This window comes from Onychostoma macrolepis, chromosome 17, assembly GCF_012432095.1.
Source record: "Onychostoma macrolepis isolate SWU-2019 chromosome 17, ASM1243209v1, whole genome shotgun sequence".
NCBI classification, from domain to species: domain Eukaryota; kingdom Metazoa; phylum Chordata; class Actinopteri; order Cypriniformes; family Cyprinidae; genus Onychostoma; species Onychostoma macrolepis.
Window position 1 is genome coordinate 7,854,273 of NC_081171.1, and position 15,234 is coordinate 7,869,506.

A 15,234-nucleotide genomic window follows, 5' to 3' on the forward strand; every position below is an offset into this window, starting at 1 on the left:
CGTCACGGAGCCAGATTGCTATTGGTCGAGAGACGTGCTTGCGTCAGGCCACCTGTATCTAGTAAGAGCACGAGATCTCTTTATTCACATTAAAGTGATGTCTTGGGACAGATCAAACCACCTAAGGGGATTGACTAGACCTTTGGGTGATGATGTTCTTATGATTAAAAATAAAAGCAGTATTTCTGAAGTGAAATGCACCATGCAACCAAGAGGTTGTACAGCTGTTAACTTGTCAGCTCAGATTAGTTTCATTTCATGTCTGTGTGGTTGCAAAATCAAAGTTCAGTGACCTTGGATGAACATCAGAAAGCCATTCACTTCACATTTGAAGGATTCTCTTCATTACATCACTGGTGTGCAAACAACATTGTGTACTTTCAACTTGCCAATTAGCCGAAATAACCTTTAAAATTAAGAAAACCGCACACAAGACTCAACATTCAATATTTTAGCTTTTATTACAATTATTTGTTTTACATACAGTACAAAACTTCACAAAAAAATATATACAAAACATCCAGAATATCACTAGATTTGAATAAGAGACCTTATTATTAACCATCTTGCCATATTGCAAATGCTTAAAGAGACTTTGCTTCATTTCAAATGCTAATGAAGAGACGCAGTGCTTTCAAAAGAGCTCAAACTTGAGAAAATTTATGGAGAATGAGTAGATGACGAATGAGCAGCCAGTCTATTTGATACAATGAGAGAATTACAGTAAACAATGAAAAGAAGAAAACTTAAGTTTTTGACCCAATCAATATAAAAAAAATAAAATGTAAAAATTACATAAGCATTAAACTAATTTATGCCAAGTACTATTCTTTGTTAAATGCAAACGCAGAGAGTTTAGCTGAAGTATCCAGTGGCTTTTTCTTTTTGGCGCTGCCCTCATCCGACTCCATTTGGTCATTTACTTTTCCTTCTTCATCTTCACGCTTTCGTTTCTTGGGGTCAGACTCACCCTTTGCTCTCTCCGTCCAGCTCTGAATGAAAGATAAGACTGATTTATGTACATTCATGCAAAATTACACAAGCGATAAATGGTATCATTCAAATAAGCCTGTTATTGTAATTAAAATTGACCGACCACCATCCGCAACCCAGCTGCATTTGTTCACGGTTCAAGTAAACAAAAGCAGCGAACATTTACAGACGACCATGATGAGTCATTTCACATATGAGCACCGGGGCCCTTTCTGCACGTTCCCCTCTCACACTGCACGCCATTCATCATTGTAACGCACTCTTTCAGCGCCCGATGCCACCCCCTTGTCATTAACATAAGATCAATGAGTGCGGCACACACCCCCAGCCCGGGTTTCCAGAGCAACAGGCATCCTAACCATTCCCCCTCCAGGCAAGAGTGTGTGAAGAGTCATTCTGCCCTGCACTGAGTGGCCCTGTGGGTGCGGGGTCACGAACAGATTGTTCATACAGGAGAGCATGAGTGTTTGGAAAGCCCACACACATACACAGGTAAGTGGAGATCAGAAAACAGGAGGATACTTGGCTAATGAACAGTGTTGTCATGGATAAATTGGCTTAGAGCTTTAGGAGCATATTACAAAACAGAGGAAATTTAACAAAGGGGAAAAAAACAAGTGCATGAATGAAATCTGTTACATAACCAATACAAGTGCAAGAAAACAGAAACAGGGAAATTCCTAGGTAACCTTCCTGGATTTAATAATAGTCTGAAGGCTTGACTTGAGTAATTAGTAAACCATTGTGAATAAAATATGTCACATGCTCCAATAAGAATGAAATGTCTTACCAGTCTTTCTTCTGCTGAAAGAGTGCGGAAACGCCCCATGCCTTCCTTGATAACATCCACTTCCTCAAAGTCAGGATTGTCAGCGAGAATGCTCTTCCTATTCTCCTCAAGCCACAGCTGAAAGCCGGTTTTTGGCCTAGAAGAAGTAAATTGTAGTTACAGACAAGATTGTAAACAAAACACTAAAAAGAATGACAGTTTCTCAATCAGTCATTTGCCAATGACTATATAAAATAACGACTGACTATGAATTTGATTTAACTGACCTTTCAGCATTATTACAGGTTCTTAAAAATAATTAATTAAAAATACTAGATTATTTTGCTGGTACAGTGAAATAAATATATATACTATGTAATAAAAACAAATAAAATGTACACAACTACTGAAATTAAACAATCAAATCACAAAAAACATTATATTATCAGCATCGATGTGACGGACTATTATTGGAACGTGGCTAATTTCTTTTATTCAAATAACACTCCATCTATGCCGGACTGCAAATGTTCCTATATTTTATAGTATGCCTGTATTTCACTTCATGTAAAATGTTTGACTGGCACTAACTAGATTAACTAGACTAACTGGCTTAACTAACAGCCTTTGTCTTTGAAAAATAAATAGTTTTACAGTATTGATCTCATAAATTAATATATAAAAGTAAATCACACATATATGGTTTAGTATGATGGCTGCTGACATGAAATACTTTCATTTTGAAAGTTAAATGATTTACATCATTACAATTAAAGATAGTTCTTTCTCTTACTTTCTGTTTTCAATATTCTCCACTGATGCTGGTGGTGTAGCTACAGGGGCAGGTTTCACTTTCTCTGCTTCCGTTTGACTGTCCTCCAGTTTCTTACTGTTTCCTTTAGAGACACTCATTTGCAGCAGAGTGGCCTGGGTCTGAAAGACAGGGCCTAGCAAATTATCACTGACTCAAAACATCTAAAGCTCTTTTATGTACAAGATAGGATTTTTGTATCTAGCACATTGGCTAAAGAACATAATGTTGCTTATATTCCAATACAAACACCCCTGACATTTCACTTGAACAAATGTTTTTCCATCAGAACTAAACATTCTGGAGGAAAGGATCCTATAACCAGGTCATCCCTGGCAGAAAGAGCTGGGAGTGAGTTTTATGGGGTCAGACAGGGTGTGTGACCCTGTAGGGCTGGAGAACATTTGTATTTGAGCAACACACTGTACCTTGGACTTGGGTTTGGGTGCCAGTGGTTTCAGGACTGGGGCTTTGCTCTGTTTTGATGTACTGCCGAGTGGTGTGGGTTTTCTGCTGGACATTGTCATGCTGTCCAAAACATTAGTTGTTCTGGGCTGACCAGCTGGTGAACTTGACTTTCCTGCACCGGACACCTGCACATTTAAATATATATTTTTATACACAGTAAACTTAAAAATATTTAACAAATTTTTTGAAAAACAAAACTTAAAAGGAGCTGAATGTAATTAAAAATTGTGCAATTCTAACCTTAAAAGGGTTCACACGTCCTTCTCTGCTCACTGTGACACACAAGCACAATTTTAATTGTCAGCAGACACTCATATATAATGGCGGCCCATTTGAGCCACTCAAAAAGTCATTTGAAAATTTCTCTTTATATTCTATTTTTATATTCTACTCGCTTGGTTTAGGAGAAGGCCTCTCAGGTGATTTTCCTCGTTTTTTGAATGGATTCAAACCTGGTCCTGGAAAGTCAAAATATGTTCATATCAAAAAAAAAAAAAAAAATATTAAAAATCAAATTCAATAAAAAAAAAATTGCATTTGTTAATCTTATAGCTGTGTCTACTGCAGATATTGAGGTTTGTGCTGAAAACATGTGCACAGATAAAAGTGTCAATAAAGAAAGCCTTTATTTTAAACATCAAACAATATAGAACTGATATGCAAAGAGCATTTGGTTTAATATACTTAAACATAATGTACTTTTCATATACAAGTATGGAGGAAAAAAATAGCAAATTTACTTGGCTTCCTGGTCTCTGTTGCTTCTTCTCCATCCATTTGCTCCTCTTGTGGATAATCTTCTTCCTCCTCCTCCTCCTCCTCCTCACAGCCATTCTCTACTTGTGCTTGTCTGCTGCTCATCTGACGGGATCCTCTATAAACGTGCAGAAACAAAACATGATACTCTATATCGGCATCACCATTTTCAAATATTTTCATTATGATTACTGAAAAGGACTTTCAAAGACACTGCACTCATAATGCAGTGTATGTATTTTAAAGCGAAGCATAAAGAAAAATAAAAAAAAAGTACTATTCACTGTTGAAATGTATAACATTTAAAACACAACTTCAAGAGTTTTTATGATTTTTCTAGGCCTGAACTTTAATCCAAATAATACATATTAATATTACCCAGAATTCCATGCTAACCTCTGATAGGCTGGCTCTTCTTCTTCCAGCTCCTCCTCTTGAAACTGATTGGCCTTTTCCAGGGCAAGTTCACTGAGTCTCTGTGCCAGTGCCATGCGTCTGGAACGAGACGCATAACGGATGGCGAGCGTCACAACGCTGTGAGTCATCATCTCAGCCAGCTCCACGCACCGGAACTCTCGCTCCAATTTACACGACAGCTGCCGCCACACAAACAGAAAACAAACAGCATAGGAAATTATGAGATGAGTAGGACAGTTCAAATAAAAAAATTATCTGCCAGCTATGCCAGAAAATGATGCACATGCAACAAAGCGGAGTTTTGATTTAGGACATTCCAGAATCGTTTTACAGAAATCAAACTAAGAAATTCAATCCAGGCATATGCAATTGAATTTAACCAGGCTTTAACTTCCTGTTCTGGCCACGTGAATGACTTACAGCGAACATCTTCATTAGCAGTTCCTGCTGCTCTTTCTCAGCCTGAGCCTGACCCTCGCTGTCAATTTCATAACCACTGGATGACAGAAAGCCATAGTGGTTATGAAAGAGCATGGACCGCCAGTACTGCTCCTACAAAACAAACAGAGCATCAATGTCTTATTACGTAATACAATATGTAAAACTACATGTAAAATAAAATAAAAGCACAAGGGAATGAAAGAGAACATGTTTTTAAAAGTAAATAATTCTGACCATGTCTATATAGAACAATCATTTTAAATAAATAATAGATAAAACAATAATACTAATAATTTTAATGATAATAGTAAATAAATAAATAATTGTTTAAGTACTCAAATTGGCATGAACTACTGCAGTGCACATCCCTGCAAGATACTATAGTTGAAATGAACTTCTCGACTTGTTAAGGGCTCCAGGATTTTATCTCATACCTCCATTTGGCCTTTCTCTGTGGTGGTCTGGCAATAAGGCAGGTTAAAGGGCAGGACGGCCACAGCGGGGCGAGGTAGGGTGGGTGGGAAACGAGAGCCTTTACATGGGATACACCTGAGAGAGAGGAAGAGGATCCCCAGTTTAATTGGCTACTTGGGAATTTCGATTTGGATTGATTTGACATTTGTGAATCAAGGAAAATGAATGCCAGGACAAAGACGCACCTGAGCTGCTGTGGATTCTCATGAACCCCAACAACCCAGTAATGGTCTGATTTGCTCTTGCAGCTGTCTCTGGTGTTACAGACAGGAGTCCACGTGTTCCCCAGGGTCCGGTTCAGCAAACGTACAACACCCTCAGAGTCAATACAGCATGGGGTTCCTGAAAATGTTTTTAATTATTATAAACCTTCATCTGTCATTTACTAATCAACTAGAAAAAGGAAGAAAAAAAGAAAACAATCACAGGTTTGTGGCTTTTAGTCCATGTCTATTTGCTTTGAGGCCACATGCATGTATAAATAACAGTTCAAAAGCTTGGGGTCAGTAAGATTTATTTCACGTTTAAAAAAAAAAATTATATTGTGAAAGTAACTTTTGTAACTGAGCACTAATTCCTGTGACGGCTAAGCTGAATTTTCAGCAGCCATTACTCCAGTCTTCAGTGTCACATGATTCTTTAAAAATCATTCTTATATGCTTATTTGGTGCTCAAGAAACATCTCGTGTTATCATCAATGCTGAAAACGGCTGTGCTGCTTAACATTTTTGTGAAAATTGTAATACATTTTTAGGATTCTCTGAATGAATGAAAAGAACAGCATTTATTTGAATTAGAAATCTTTTGTAACATTATAAATAGCTTTTCTGGAACTTCTCATCAATTTAAGCATCTCTGCTTTAAAAAAAAAAAAAAAAAAAACTTACTGACCCTAAACTTTTTAACAGTAAATGTACATAGCATGGTATAACTATCAGGAAATTGAAGTTAATATTATAAAAAATTATGCAGGCTGTTTTGTTCATTTTTCCATTTCCTTAACTATCAAACAACAGGAAGAGAATACTGTGACTCACCCTCTGCAGTGAAGCCCATCCATGCCAGGTAGGACTTCTGTGAGAGAGGCAATGGTTCTCCATGTATGACCTGTCTTCTCTTGCTCCCGAGCTGGAGCAGCTGTAAGCCAAGGGCCTGTCCTCCATCAAACCCAGTACCTGATGACAAACATGACAAACAAGCTCAACCAATTAACCAAGAAAAAAATAATAATTCCGGGAGTCACTGCTCAAAAGTGTTTGCAGATGTGGCATTTTTATTGCTATTACTATGTTTTTGAATAAGTTAAACTGCAATACGTTTTCTCCTTTACAAGTGATGTTTATTAATTATTAAAAGAAACCAGCTCCAAACTAAATAGTTACTTATGTCTAAATTGCAAACAAATTATAAGCACTAGCATGTAAAAAAATAAAAAATAAAAAACTGAATATACAATTATTTAAGGCTTCTGGTTGTTCAGAACAAGGGCACACTGCATTGAAACCAGTGCTTGTACTGAAAGTAGAGTGGCACGTATCAGTACCTCTGTGATACACGATGAGGAGCTGCTCTCCGTGTCCTGCCATGCAGACAACAGCTCCAGGCAGGCTGAAGATCTCCTTCTGCACTCCACCAATAGAGAACAGCCTGACCATCAGAGCACTGGTGGCCACTGCCGCCCAGCTCTGACCCAAACACAATGCACGAACATCCTCTCCTTTAGGAAGATCCACTATCCAGTCCTTATGAGTGTCCCAGCATGAGAAATGCAAACACTGGATCTTACTGTTGAGAGAGAGAGAAAATAGCAAAGGGAGACATTTACAAAGAGAAAGTAAAGACATAGATAACTGAACATTATCTAATTCAGCTCTGATTGTCGATTAAAGAGCCCTCTAATTTATATCTTTGATATGTCGGTTTCAATATTCTTTCTACATGTAAATAGCTTTGTGATTATGTTTAAGGAATTGGCTCACTCATTATGTAACAACATACATACATTTTCTTCTTTTTACCAGAAGAAAAAAAAAAACATACTTTCTTAATATTTGAAATTACAAAGTGTCCAAAAATCCTCATGATCTGAAATTCCACTTCTATGACACACACAGATAATTTAATACTGGATTTCTACTGGATTAGCAGTTCTGCAAATAAAAATGGAGGCAAAGTGCAAATTTGCTTCGTAAACAAGAACAAGCAGTTGAGGACAAAGGGGAAACTAGAGAGCAAGGTTCACATCAGCTGCTGCTGGCGGTAATCTGATTACTATGAAAGCAGCCCTGTTGAATACAAAATTCACTAAAAATGTCCAAACTAAAGAAATGACCTCAATTATTAAAACTAAGATATTGTACCTGGCAAGCTCGTCAGTTCCCTCACAGGCCAGCATCACAGCCTCCTGGGATAGATCAGCCATGGTGTGGCCCAGGGTGTTTGTGAGGTGCATGGCATGATGGATGGCAGTATCATGAAACTCCACATCAATGGCGTTGTCCTGATCATCGTTATAGCCACGGACGATACCCACAGAGTTCCACATCTGAGAACGAACATAAGGAACTTTACAAGACCTTCTCATAATTAAACAAAAAAAATTCAGATTTCCAAATATTTACTGCTACTCTTTACTGAATCAACAACAGCTATGGGTATTTCCTCACCATAAAGCGATGCATGAGGTGCACTGGGGTGGATCCTGGCTGGAAAGCCCTCTGGGGTTGTGTGGGCATGGGACCTTCATATACGGGACGGGACACTGCAGGACCTACAACAGGAAGAATAGCACTGCTGCCATCCTCCTCTGGAACTCCATCCAGTTTTACAGAGCCTGGATCTTGAGAGACACAAACATCTGACCATCACACTCACTACTAATAATAGCGATAATATACTAATAATATCCTTGACTTGAAGTAACTGCCTGCACAGCTTGCTTTATGGAGACGCTCATACCTTGAGAATTGTCATCGTCATCCAGGAAGGACCCTCTGTTCCGTGGTCTGCCCGTGGCAGGCATGAGGTCATCGTCATCGTCATCATCCTCCAAGATGGGTTTCTTCACCGGAGACCGTGTGTCACTCATGCCCTCATCTAGCATCCGGTCATCATCCTCATCAAACAGGTCGTCATAGTCATTTTTTTCTTTAGCTGCAGTGGCCTAAACGTCATCAGAAAAAAAATAATAATAATAAGTGTTTTTCCCCAAATCGTGCAGCCCTAGTAATATTTGCTGTGAACTGACATTAAATAATGCTATGTGTATTTTGTGTGTGTGTGTATATATATATATATATATATATATATATATATATATATATATATATATATATATATACATTATATAACTAAACAGAACTTCATGCATGTTTTAGTATGAATATGTAAATGTGACATTATAATACTCCTAACCATTTGAATGAACATGAACTGATGTAAAGATTCAATATTATTATATATTATTATTATTATTATTATTATTATTATATGTATTTAGTAGGGCTGAGCAATTTTTTCGATTAATTCAAATGTTTTGCCACAATTTTATTTCTTATAAAATCAAGGAAACACAATTTTGAATAGAAATATTACCAAACGTTAGAATTAGACACTGTGACAAAATGCCAATGATAAAAATAGATTATTGTATGTTACTTTTATTCCTTCAATTAAAAAAAAAAAAAGGGCAATGATAACAGTAAAGAGAAAAGAATGATGCAACCGCATGTCGGTGCACGTGATTAGCCGCTCACGTGTGACGTGCTTTCTGTGAAGGACCATAAATATATTGCTAGTATTTAGTGTTTTCATATTTAACAATAATATTAATAAATATACAGACAAAGACAAAAAATAATCAAGCAGCAGATACAGGCACATAAAGGTCACCTAAAGATACATATACATCCATCATGACTTTACATTGGTGATGCTATTTCTGGCACAGTATGATCGGAAGAAAAATGCAAGAGCCTGAAGGGACAACTGACCTTGGTGCTTTGGATGGTAGAGGAAGAGGATGGCGACGAGGGCGACACGCCTTCCAGGAGCCCGAGGCAGCCCTCGGTGTCAGTGTAAGCGATCCGGCCCCCAGAGGGATGCCACGCCATCCCACACACAGTGAACCCTTTCTCGTGTTTCTGTCTGTAACGGTACAAGATCAACATCATCACTGCACATACTGTATAGTCTGAAAAGACTAGTAGCATGACCTTCTTTCTAGAAACATCCTTTAATACACATAATATTGTGTACAGCTTTATTAGATGTATAGAGCAATAAGTACAATACAATATTTGCATATATAAACACCAAAATCTTCAATAATATTAAGATAACTGTGACTATAACCTCTCGATACACAGTTTGGCCTCTACATCCCAAATCAACAGGTTTCCGCCAACTGTTCCTGCAGCCAGAAACTTCCCACATGGCGACCAGACCACAACATTAACAACCTGGGAAGAGAAAGAATCGGAAAGAGTTACTCATAACATTATGCACTGCAATATAATGCACAACTTTTACCACTCAGCACATTATCTCACCTGATACAGTAAGCAAAAGGTTAATACACAGTTGTAATGCCAATAAAGGTTTCCACAATCTATAAATGACCTTTTTCTAATTATATTGCTCTTAACTGTTCCACTGTTGTTTTCTACTGACCTGTGTGATGAGGTCATCAGAGAGCGTGCTGACATGTGCCCATGTTTTTCTGTCATACAGTTGAACGGTCAAGTCCACCGGTACAGCAAGCAGCTACAAGCACATACATCAAATTAAAAAAAAATCTTAATCATAAATGTCATGACTGCTGTAAGAAACTGGTGAGGTGAGTTATATAGATGACAGAGACTGACTGATGTGCTCATAAAGCAGTTATACAGGATGCAACCAAAGAGAAAACTTGAAAATGTAAATTGAATTTTGAAGTCTGAAGAGGCCTTATATAAATGTGAAATTGTCAATACCTTTCCAGAACGAGGCTGCCATGCAAGCCTACAGAGAGCCTTGGCATTGCTCACGTCACTCGACTTCTGGAGAATTTCCCATTGAGCTACTTGAGTCTAAAACACACAACAGGATTCATGAGCTGTACATCAGATCTAAAATACAAAGGGGTTGAAAAAGTCTGAGATCACACTGATAATGAGGGACTTTTTCCCCATTTAAATCTTTTTTTATTTGTTTTATTATTATTTAAAATTTAAGAAGAAAGAACATCTGAGATCAAATAAAATATTGTGGAGTATCCTTTTTAAAAAAAATCTTTCTTGGAATTAATTTAAATAAATTTGCTTTTTGAAATCAATTTTCAAAATTGTGAAATTCTGAAACTAAAAATCACATTTGAATTGGGTTGATTTAATTACGCAATTTAAATTATGCTGAAAGTATAACTTGTAATTAAAAATAAAGAATGTAATAAAGAAGTGTTTTCACTAGTGCTCGCTGACTTTTGGACCCCATTGTACACGTTAATCCATTTTATTAACAAGTGACGAGGCCTCATACCTGTGACTCAATAGACCACACAGAAACTGATCCATCACAGCTGGAGGAAGCCTGCCGGGAAGTGACATCAGCATAATAGTGACTAATTATGACCAAACACATAAAATTTAATAGATAAATACTCATCTGGGGCCGGTTGCACCAGCTGGACGTAAAAAAGGTGCTTTAAGTCGTGCGTAGAATTTATACCCGTTGTACCAACTTGGCGTAGTTCTACGTCAGTCTGACACTAAATCTTACGCCTAGTCAGAGGTAGGTGTAAAGTGAAAAGTCATGATTTGCTCGGACATTATTAGTTTTTAGGATGCATGTCTGTTAATTATTACTGCAGACGTGAACTGTAATGTTTATGGTCTTTTCGGGCAGCATACGCGATATCAATCGTGAAGCTCTGTTATGTACAGTAATTATGCAGTAAAATATTACATATGATCTGATTATTAAAAGAAACTTTACCATTCGACATCTTGCTTGGAAGGACAGTATAAATGCTTGGAAATATTTATTTAATTCCATTCCTTATTTGTAGCGTGCCTGCCATCCAATAATCGCAGTAAGTTTTGCGCTTTGTTACTTTTAATCAGAAATAAAGTATCAGCTTTCAAATTCTGTCAGTTTTATCACAAAACACAAACTATAAAAGTGTTTTTTCAGCCACAGTAAGATGTCAGTAAAACACACACGTAATGTCACGTAAGGTCACATTTACCTCAGGAAAGACATTCATTGTGCATAAACTCAATAGTCAGCTAGAAAAAATAACTAGAAAGAAGCATTGTATTACATTCATTATATTTTACTTCACCTGCCGCCTTCATTTTTAATGTTTGTTTGAAGAAATCTGTCATGGGAACGTGCAGGGAGATATATACTTAAGATATAAAAACGCAGACTTGTTAGAAAATGTTTACTCAATGAAATCATGGCGCGGTGGCTTCACTTGTTAGTCTTGAGCAATTCAGTTCTATATTAGTAGTTGTAGCCATTGCAGTGTGAATGTCGTCTCAGCCATCACTGCGGGAGAATGTGTCAGCGTAGACGAGCATTGTCTACCGTAGTTGCGCCTGATCGTAGTTTTAGTTGGTGCAACAGGTGTAAATATTTATCGTAAAGCTGGATGTTGCAAAGCCCACCGTAGGGCTTACACCAGCTTTTTTACGTCTAGCTGGTGCAACTGGCCCTAGATGTTAAACATTAAAAAAAACAACTGCAAATGGTAATTTATGTAACAAATGGTAATGGTAAATGATAAGAATAATGTGTGCAATAAATAATAAACTGAACTAATTCATGAGCATTTCTTCATTCGGGCCCCCATTCAGAAATAACAGCTGACCATTAAAAGGAACCACAACACTCACAAGGAACTCATCAGAAGGGTCAAGAGCCACACTGAGGACGGGAGCATCATGTCCACGTAGGGTCTTCTGCTGACTGCTGTCCACCACCTCCACTATCTTCACAATAAAGTCACTGGAAAACAGAATGCCAAAATTAGCACCTTCATTCTCCACCACTTTCAGCCCAGCAGAGACTCATATTGGCGCAGCAGATCTTTCTGATCTGAAGTGGGGAAATAAATGAAAACTCATTTCCGACCTCTACAGGAAGAAAAAAAAAAAAAAATCAAATAACCTGTTTGGAGCTCAGCTGCCAGTGCCGCCTGCATCAATATTCAAGCATCGGCAGCAGGATAAAACTCCTCAATCAATGCTGTGACATGCTCGCTGCCTTCATCCATGATGCATCCGCTTAAAACAATCCATATATCCAGAAAACGGCCATTTAGCCAAATACAACTAATCATAAAACAATCGAAGTGGCTTCGTCTTCGCACTGACGTCGGTCAAAAGCACAGAGATGGGAGTATTAAACAATACTTTTAAATTATAATATGTAACACATATTAAAGGGTTACTCCACCCCAAAATGAAAATTTTGCCATTAATCACTTACCCCCATGTCGTTCCAAACCCGTGAAAGCTTCGTTCGTCTTCGGAACACAGTTTAAGATATTTTGGATGAAAACCGGGAGGCTTGTGACTGTCCCATTGACTGCCAAATAAATAACACTGTCAAGGCACAGAAAATTATGAAGAGCATCTTCAAAATAGTCCATTATTTTTATTTTCTTTGCATACAAAAAGTATTCTCGTCGCTTCATAACAGGTGGTCAGATTGAACCACTGATGGCAGATGGACTATTCTGAAGATGCTCTTCATAATTTTCTGTGCCTTGACAGTGTTATTTATTTGGCAGTCAATGGGACAGTCACAAGCCTCCCAGTTTTCATCCAAAATATCTTAAATTGTGTTCCGAAGATGAACGAAGCTTTCACGGGTTTGGAACGACATGGGGGTAAGTGATTAATGACAACATTTTCATTTTGGGGTGGAGTAACACTTTAAAGAATCCGTGAGATTTTTATGACACCGATTGTAACTAATAACTGCTACAAAAAATATGTGTAAACCCATGCATGTTGGATTGTGACTTTTCAGTCATTACAACCTAATATAAAAACAATAGGAGGATAAGGACTGAAAACAAGTCATACCTTGAGCCTGCAGCCACTCTTGACCCGCTGCTGTTGAAGGTGACGTGGTTTGCGTTGGTGGTGAATCGAGTGAGAATGCCATCTGGATCTCCCTCTGGGAAAGTGTGAATCTGAACTGTGTTGTTGGAAACTGCTGTAACTAACTTTCCATTCTGTAGGGAAAAATAAACACTGACATTTAAATAACAGTAAAATTAACAGGGTTCTGATTTAATTGACCATTTTCAGATGTTTAACAGGAAAACTCGCTGTAGCGTTATTAATGTGATTATACTATTATAATAGACTGTAAAAAAAACCCACAAAAACAAATGTTAACTTACCTTCAACGCTACAGAATAGACCTTCTCCCCGACATTTATGGACTTGGGATCGTCGTCATCTAGACTTTCCCATATGCGGACATCACCGTCACTCCCACAGGTCACAATACACCTATGACACATCATAAGGTGTTTGAAACAATACAAAGTATGGTCAACATCAACTACAGGCATCTTATTATTTCCCAGTTGTTAAGTCTGAAATCAAAGGTATGCGAGTGATCTCAAAAGATGTTACTTACTTTCCCTCATCATCAAAGCAGACATCTGTGTGGCCTTCTGAGTGACCGTAACGCATGGGCTTCCTTTCACACGGCATGATGCTCTCAGGAGGACAATCAGAAACACGACAGAAATAGTCTGCTGGTAAAATTAGAAATATTTATAGAATTATAAATATAAATGTGTTACATAAATACAGTTTTATAATTGGAATTAACTATTTAATATACAGGAATATGCACCTTCCAATTTGATTACATTAAAATGAATTTCTCCTGCTATACTCTGTAAAAAGTTAAAATAATTATTTCAAATAATAATTATAATAATTTTTTCAAATAATTAATGTTACTTATAACATATACAGTCAAACCAAAAATTATTCAGACACCAGATATAATTTTTTTATTTATTTTTTTACTAGTGACTGCAGGACACTTTAGCTTTATGTAAGTGAGGATAGCAAAATAAAGCAAACTGTGACATATTATACCCACAAATGCTTCACAACCAGTAAAATTGATAAAAATTTGGGACCAAAAATTATTGAGCCACTTTGACCCGACCATGTTTCGCTTAAGTGTTTTTTCCTATAATTGTTAATGCGAACTTTTTACACCACAGACTGAACAAAATCAAGCATTGCTTGGTAATTTGTTGACCTAAATTGGTATTATCTAATTGTGTACTTATATTTCACAGCTTAATCACTTCTGGTTGTTTGTAAGACATAACATACCTTTCTATCAAAGCTCTCTGACATTATCAAGATGAATTTGTTCAGACACGGCTTAACTATGAATTCTTGTCATATTTTATTACCATTTTCTAAATTACAGCGAAAAAACTGTGATAATGTGTCTCAATAAATTTTGGTTCGACTGTAGTTAAAATTATCATAGTTATACCATAAATAGTAGTAATATACAATATGTATAATTACAGTACCTTAATTAATTTATTTGTATAATCTTACACGAATATTACACACACACACACACACAGTTAACTTCTCAAAATGATGTAACTTTATAAAGGAAAAGAATATCTACGACACTGTTCTCAACAAAAAATTGAAATTATGTTTGGTGGTGTAATGGTTTGTGAAGCAAACATAGAGAGCCTTCACTAAAAGTAAGCTAATTTTATCCCAAGTTTAAACAAATAACTTGATCTTTTAACGTTAAGCACAAAGAGGTGCATGTGTGCCGCTACGACAGCTAAGTTACTTTACAAGCAAAATCATCAACAACCGCGGAATAAAAACACATGTCTTCAAATGACTTCATGTGTGACAGTAATCAAATATAACACCGCATCGATATATGCTGCATACATGTATTTATCAAGCAGTACTTACAGCTTTAGTTTGGCGGTAATTCTCAATATTCAGCGCCACTCACTCGCTCACATCTCCCGCGCTGACAACAGTGACGTTTAAAAGTGGGACGGACCGTATAACTTTTCTCAAACGTCATTGGC

The 15,234-nt window shown here is 37.1% G+C and overlaps 1 protein-coding gene across 2 annotated transcripts; it reads right to left on the reverse strand.

The window, feature by feature from the left end:
* Positions 1–451: 451 nt before the first annotated feature.
* Positions 452–15,234, reverse strand: wdhd1 (WD repeat and HMG-box DNA binding protein 1). 2 transcript variants are annotated; one of them, XM_058750358.1, is made up of 26 exons: positions 15,113–15,234; positions 13,773–13,890; positions 13,531–13,642; positions 13,208–13,359; positions 12,011–12,122; positions 10,650–10,700; positions 10,106–10,201; positions 9,801–9,893; positions 9,483–9,589; positions 9,122–9,275; positions 8,088–8,292; positions 7,796–7,968; positions 7,490–7,674; positions 6,673–6,914; positions 6,167–6,304; positions 5,315–5,471; positions 5,090–5,204; positions 4,635–4,766; positions 4,194–4,393; positions 3,782–3,915; positions 3,437–3,499; positions 3,282–3,313; positions 3,002–3,166; positions 2,556–2,695; positions 1,784–1,919; positions 452–992 (listed from the first exon to the last, which is right to left on the reverse strand). In XM_058750358.1, the coding sequence occupies exons 2-26, from the start codon at positions 13,847–13,849 to the stop codon at positions 825–827; spliced, it is 3,339 nt and encodes a 1,112-aa protein (XP_058606341.1). In that variant the 5' UTR covers positions 13,850–13,890; positions 15,113–15,234; the 3' UTR covers positions 452–824. The 2 variants fall into 2 exon arrangements, with proteins under 2 accessions (XP_058606341.1, XP_058606340.1); XM_058750357.1 differs by having other exon boundaries at positions 13,773–13,893; positions 15,113–15,206.

Bases quoted from the DNA above. Each gene is read 5' to 3' on its own strand.
- wdhd1 (XM_058750358.1), bottom strand. From the start codon at position 13,849: ATGCCGTGTGAAAGGAAGCCCATGCGTTACGGTCACTCAGAAGGCCAC. The intron at 7,969-8,087 runs GTATGAGCGTCT...GTGTCTCTCAAG, and splicing joins TGACGATGACAATTCTCAAG to ATCCAGGCTCTGTAAAACTG. The intron at 3,167-3,281 runs GTTAGAATTGCA...TTAAATGTGCAG, and splicing joins GACGTGTGAACCCTTTTAAG to GTGTCCGGTGCAGGAAAGTC.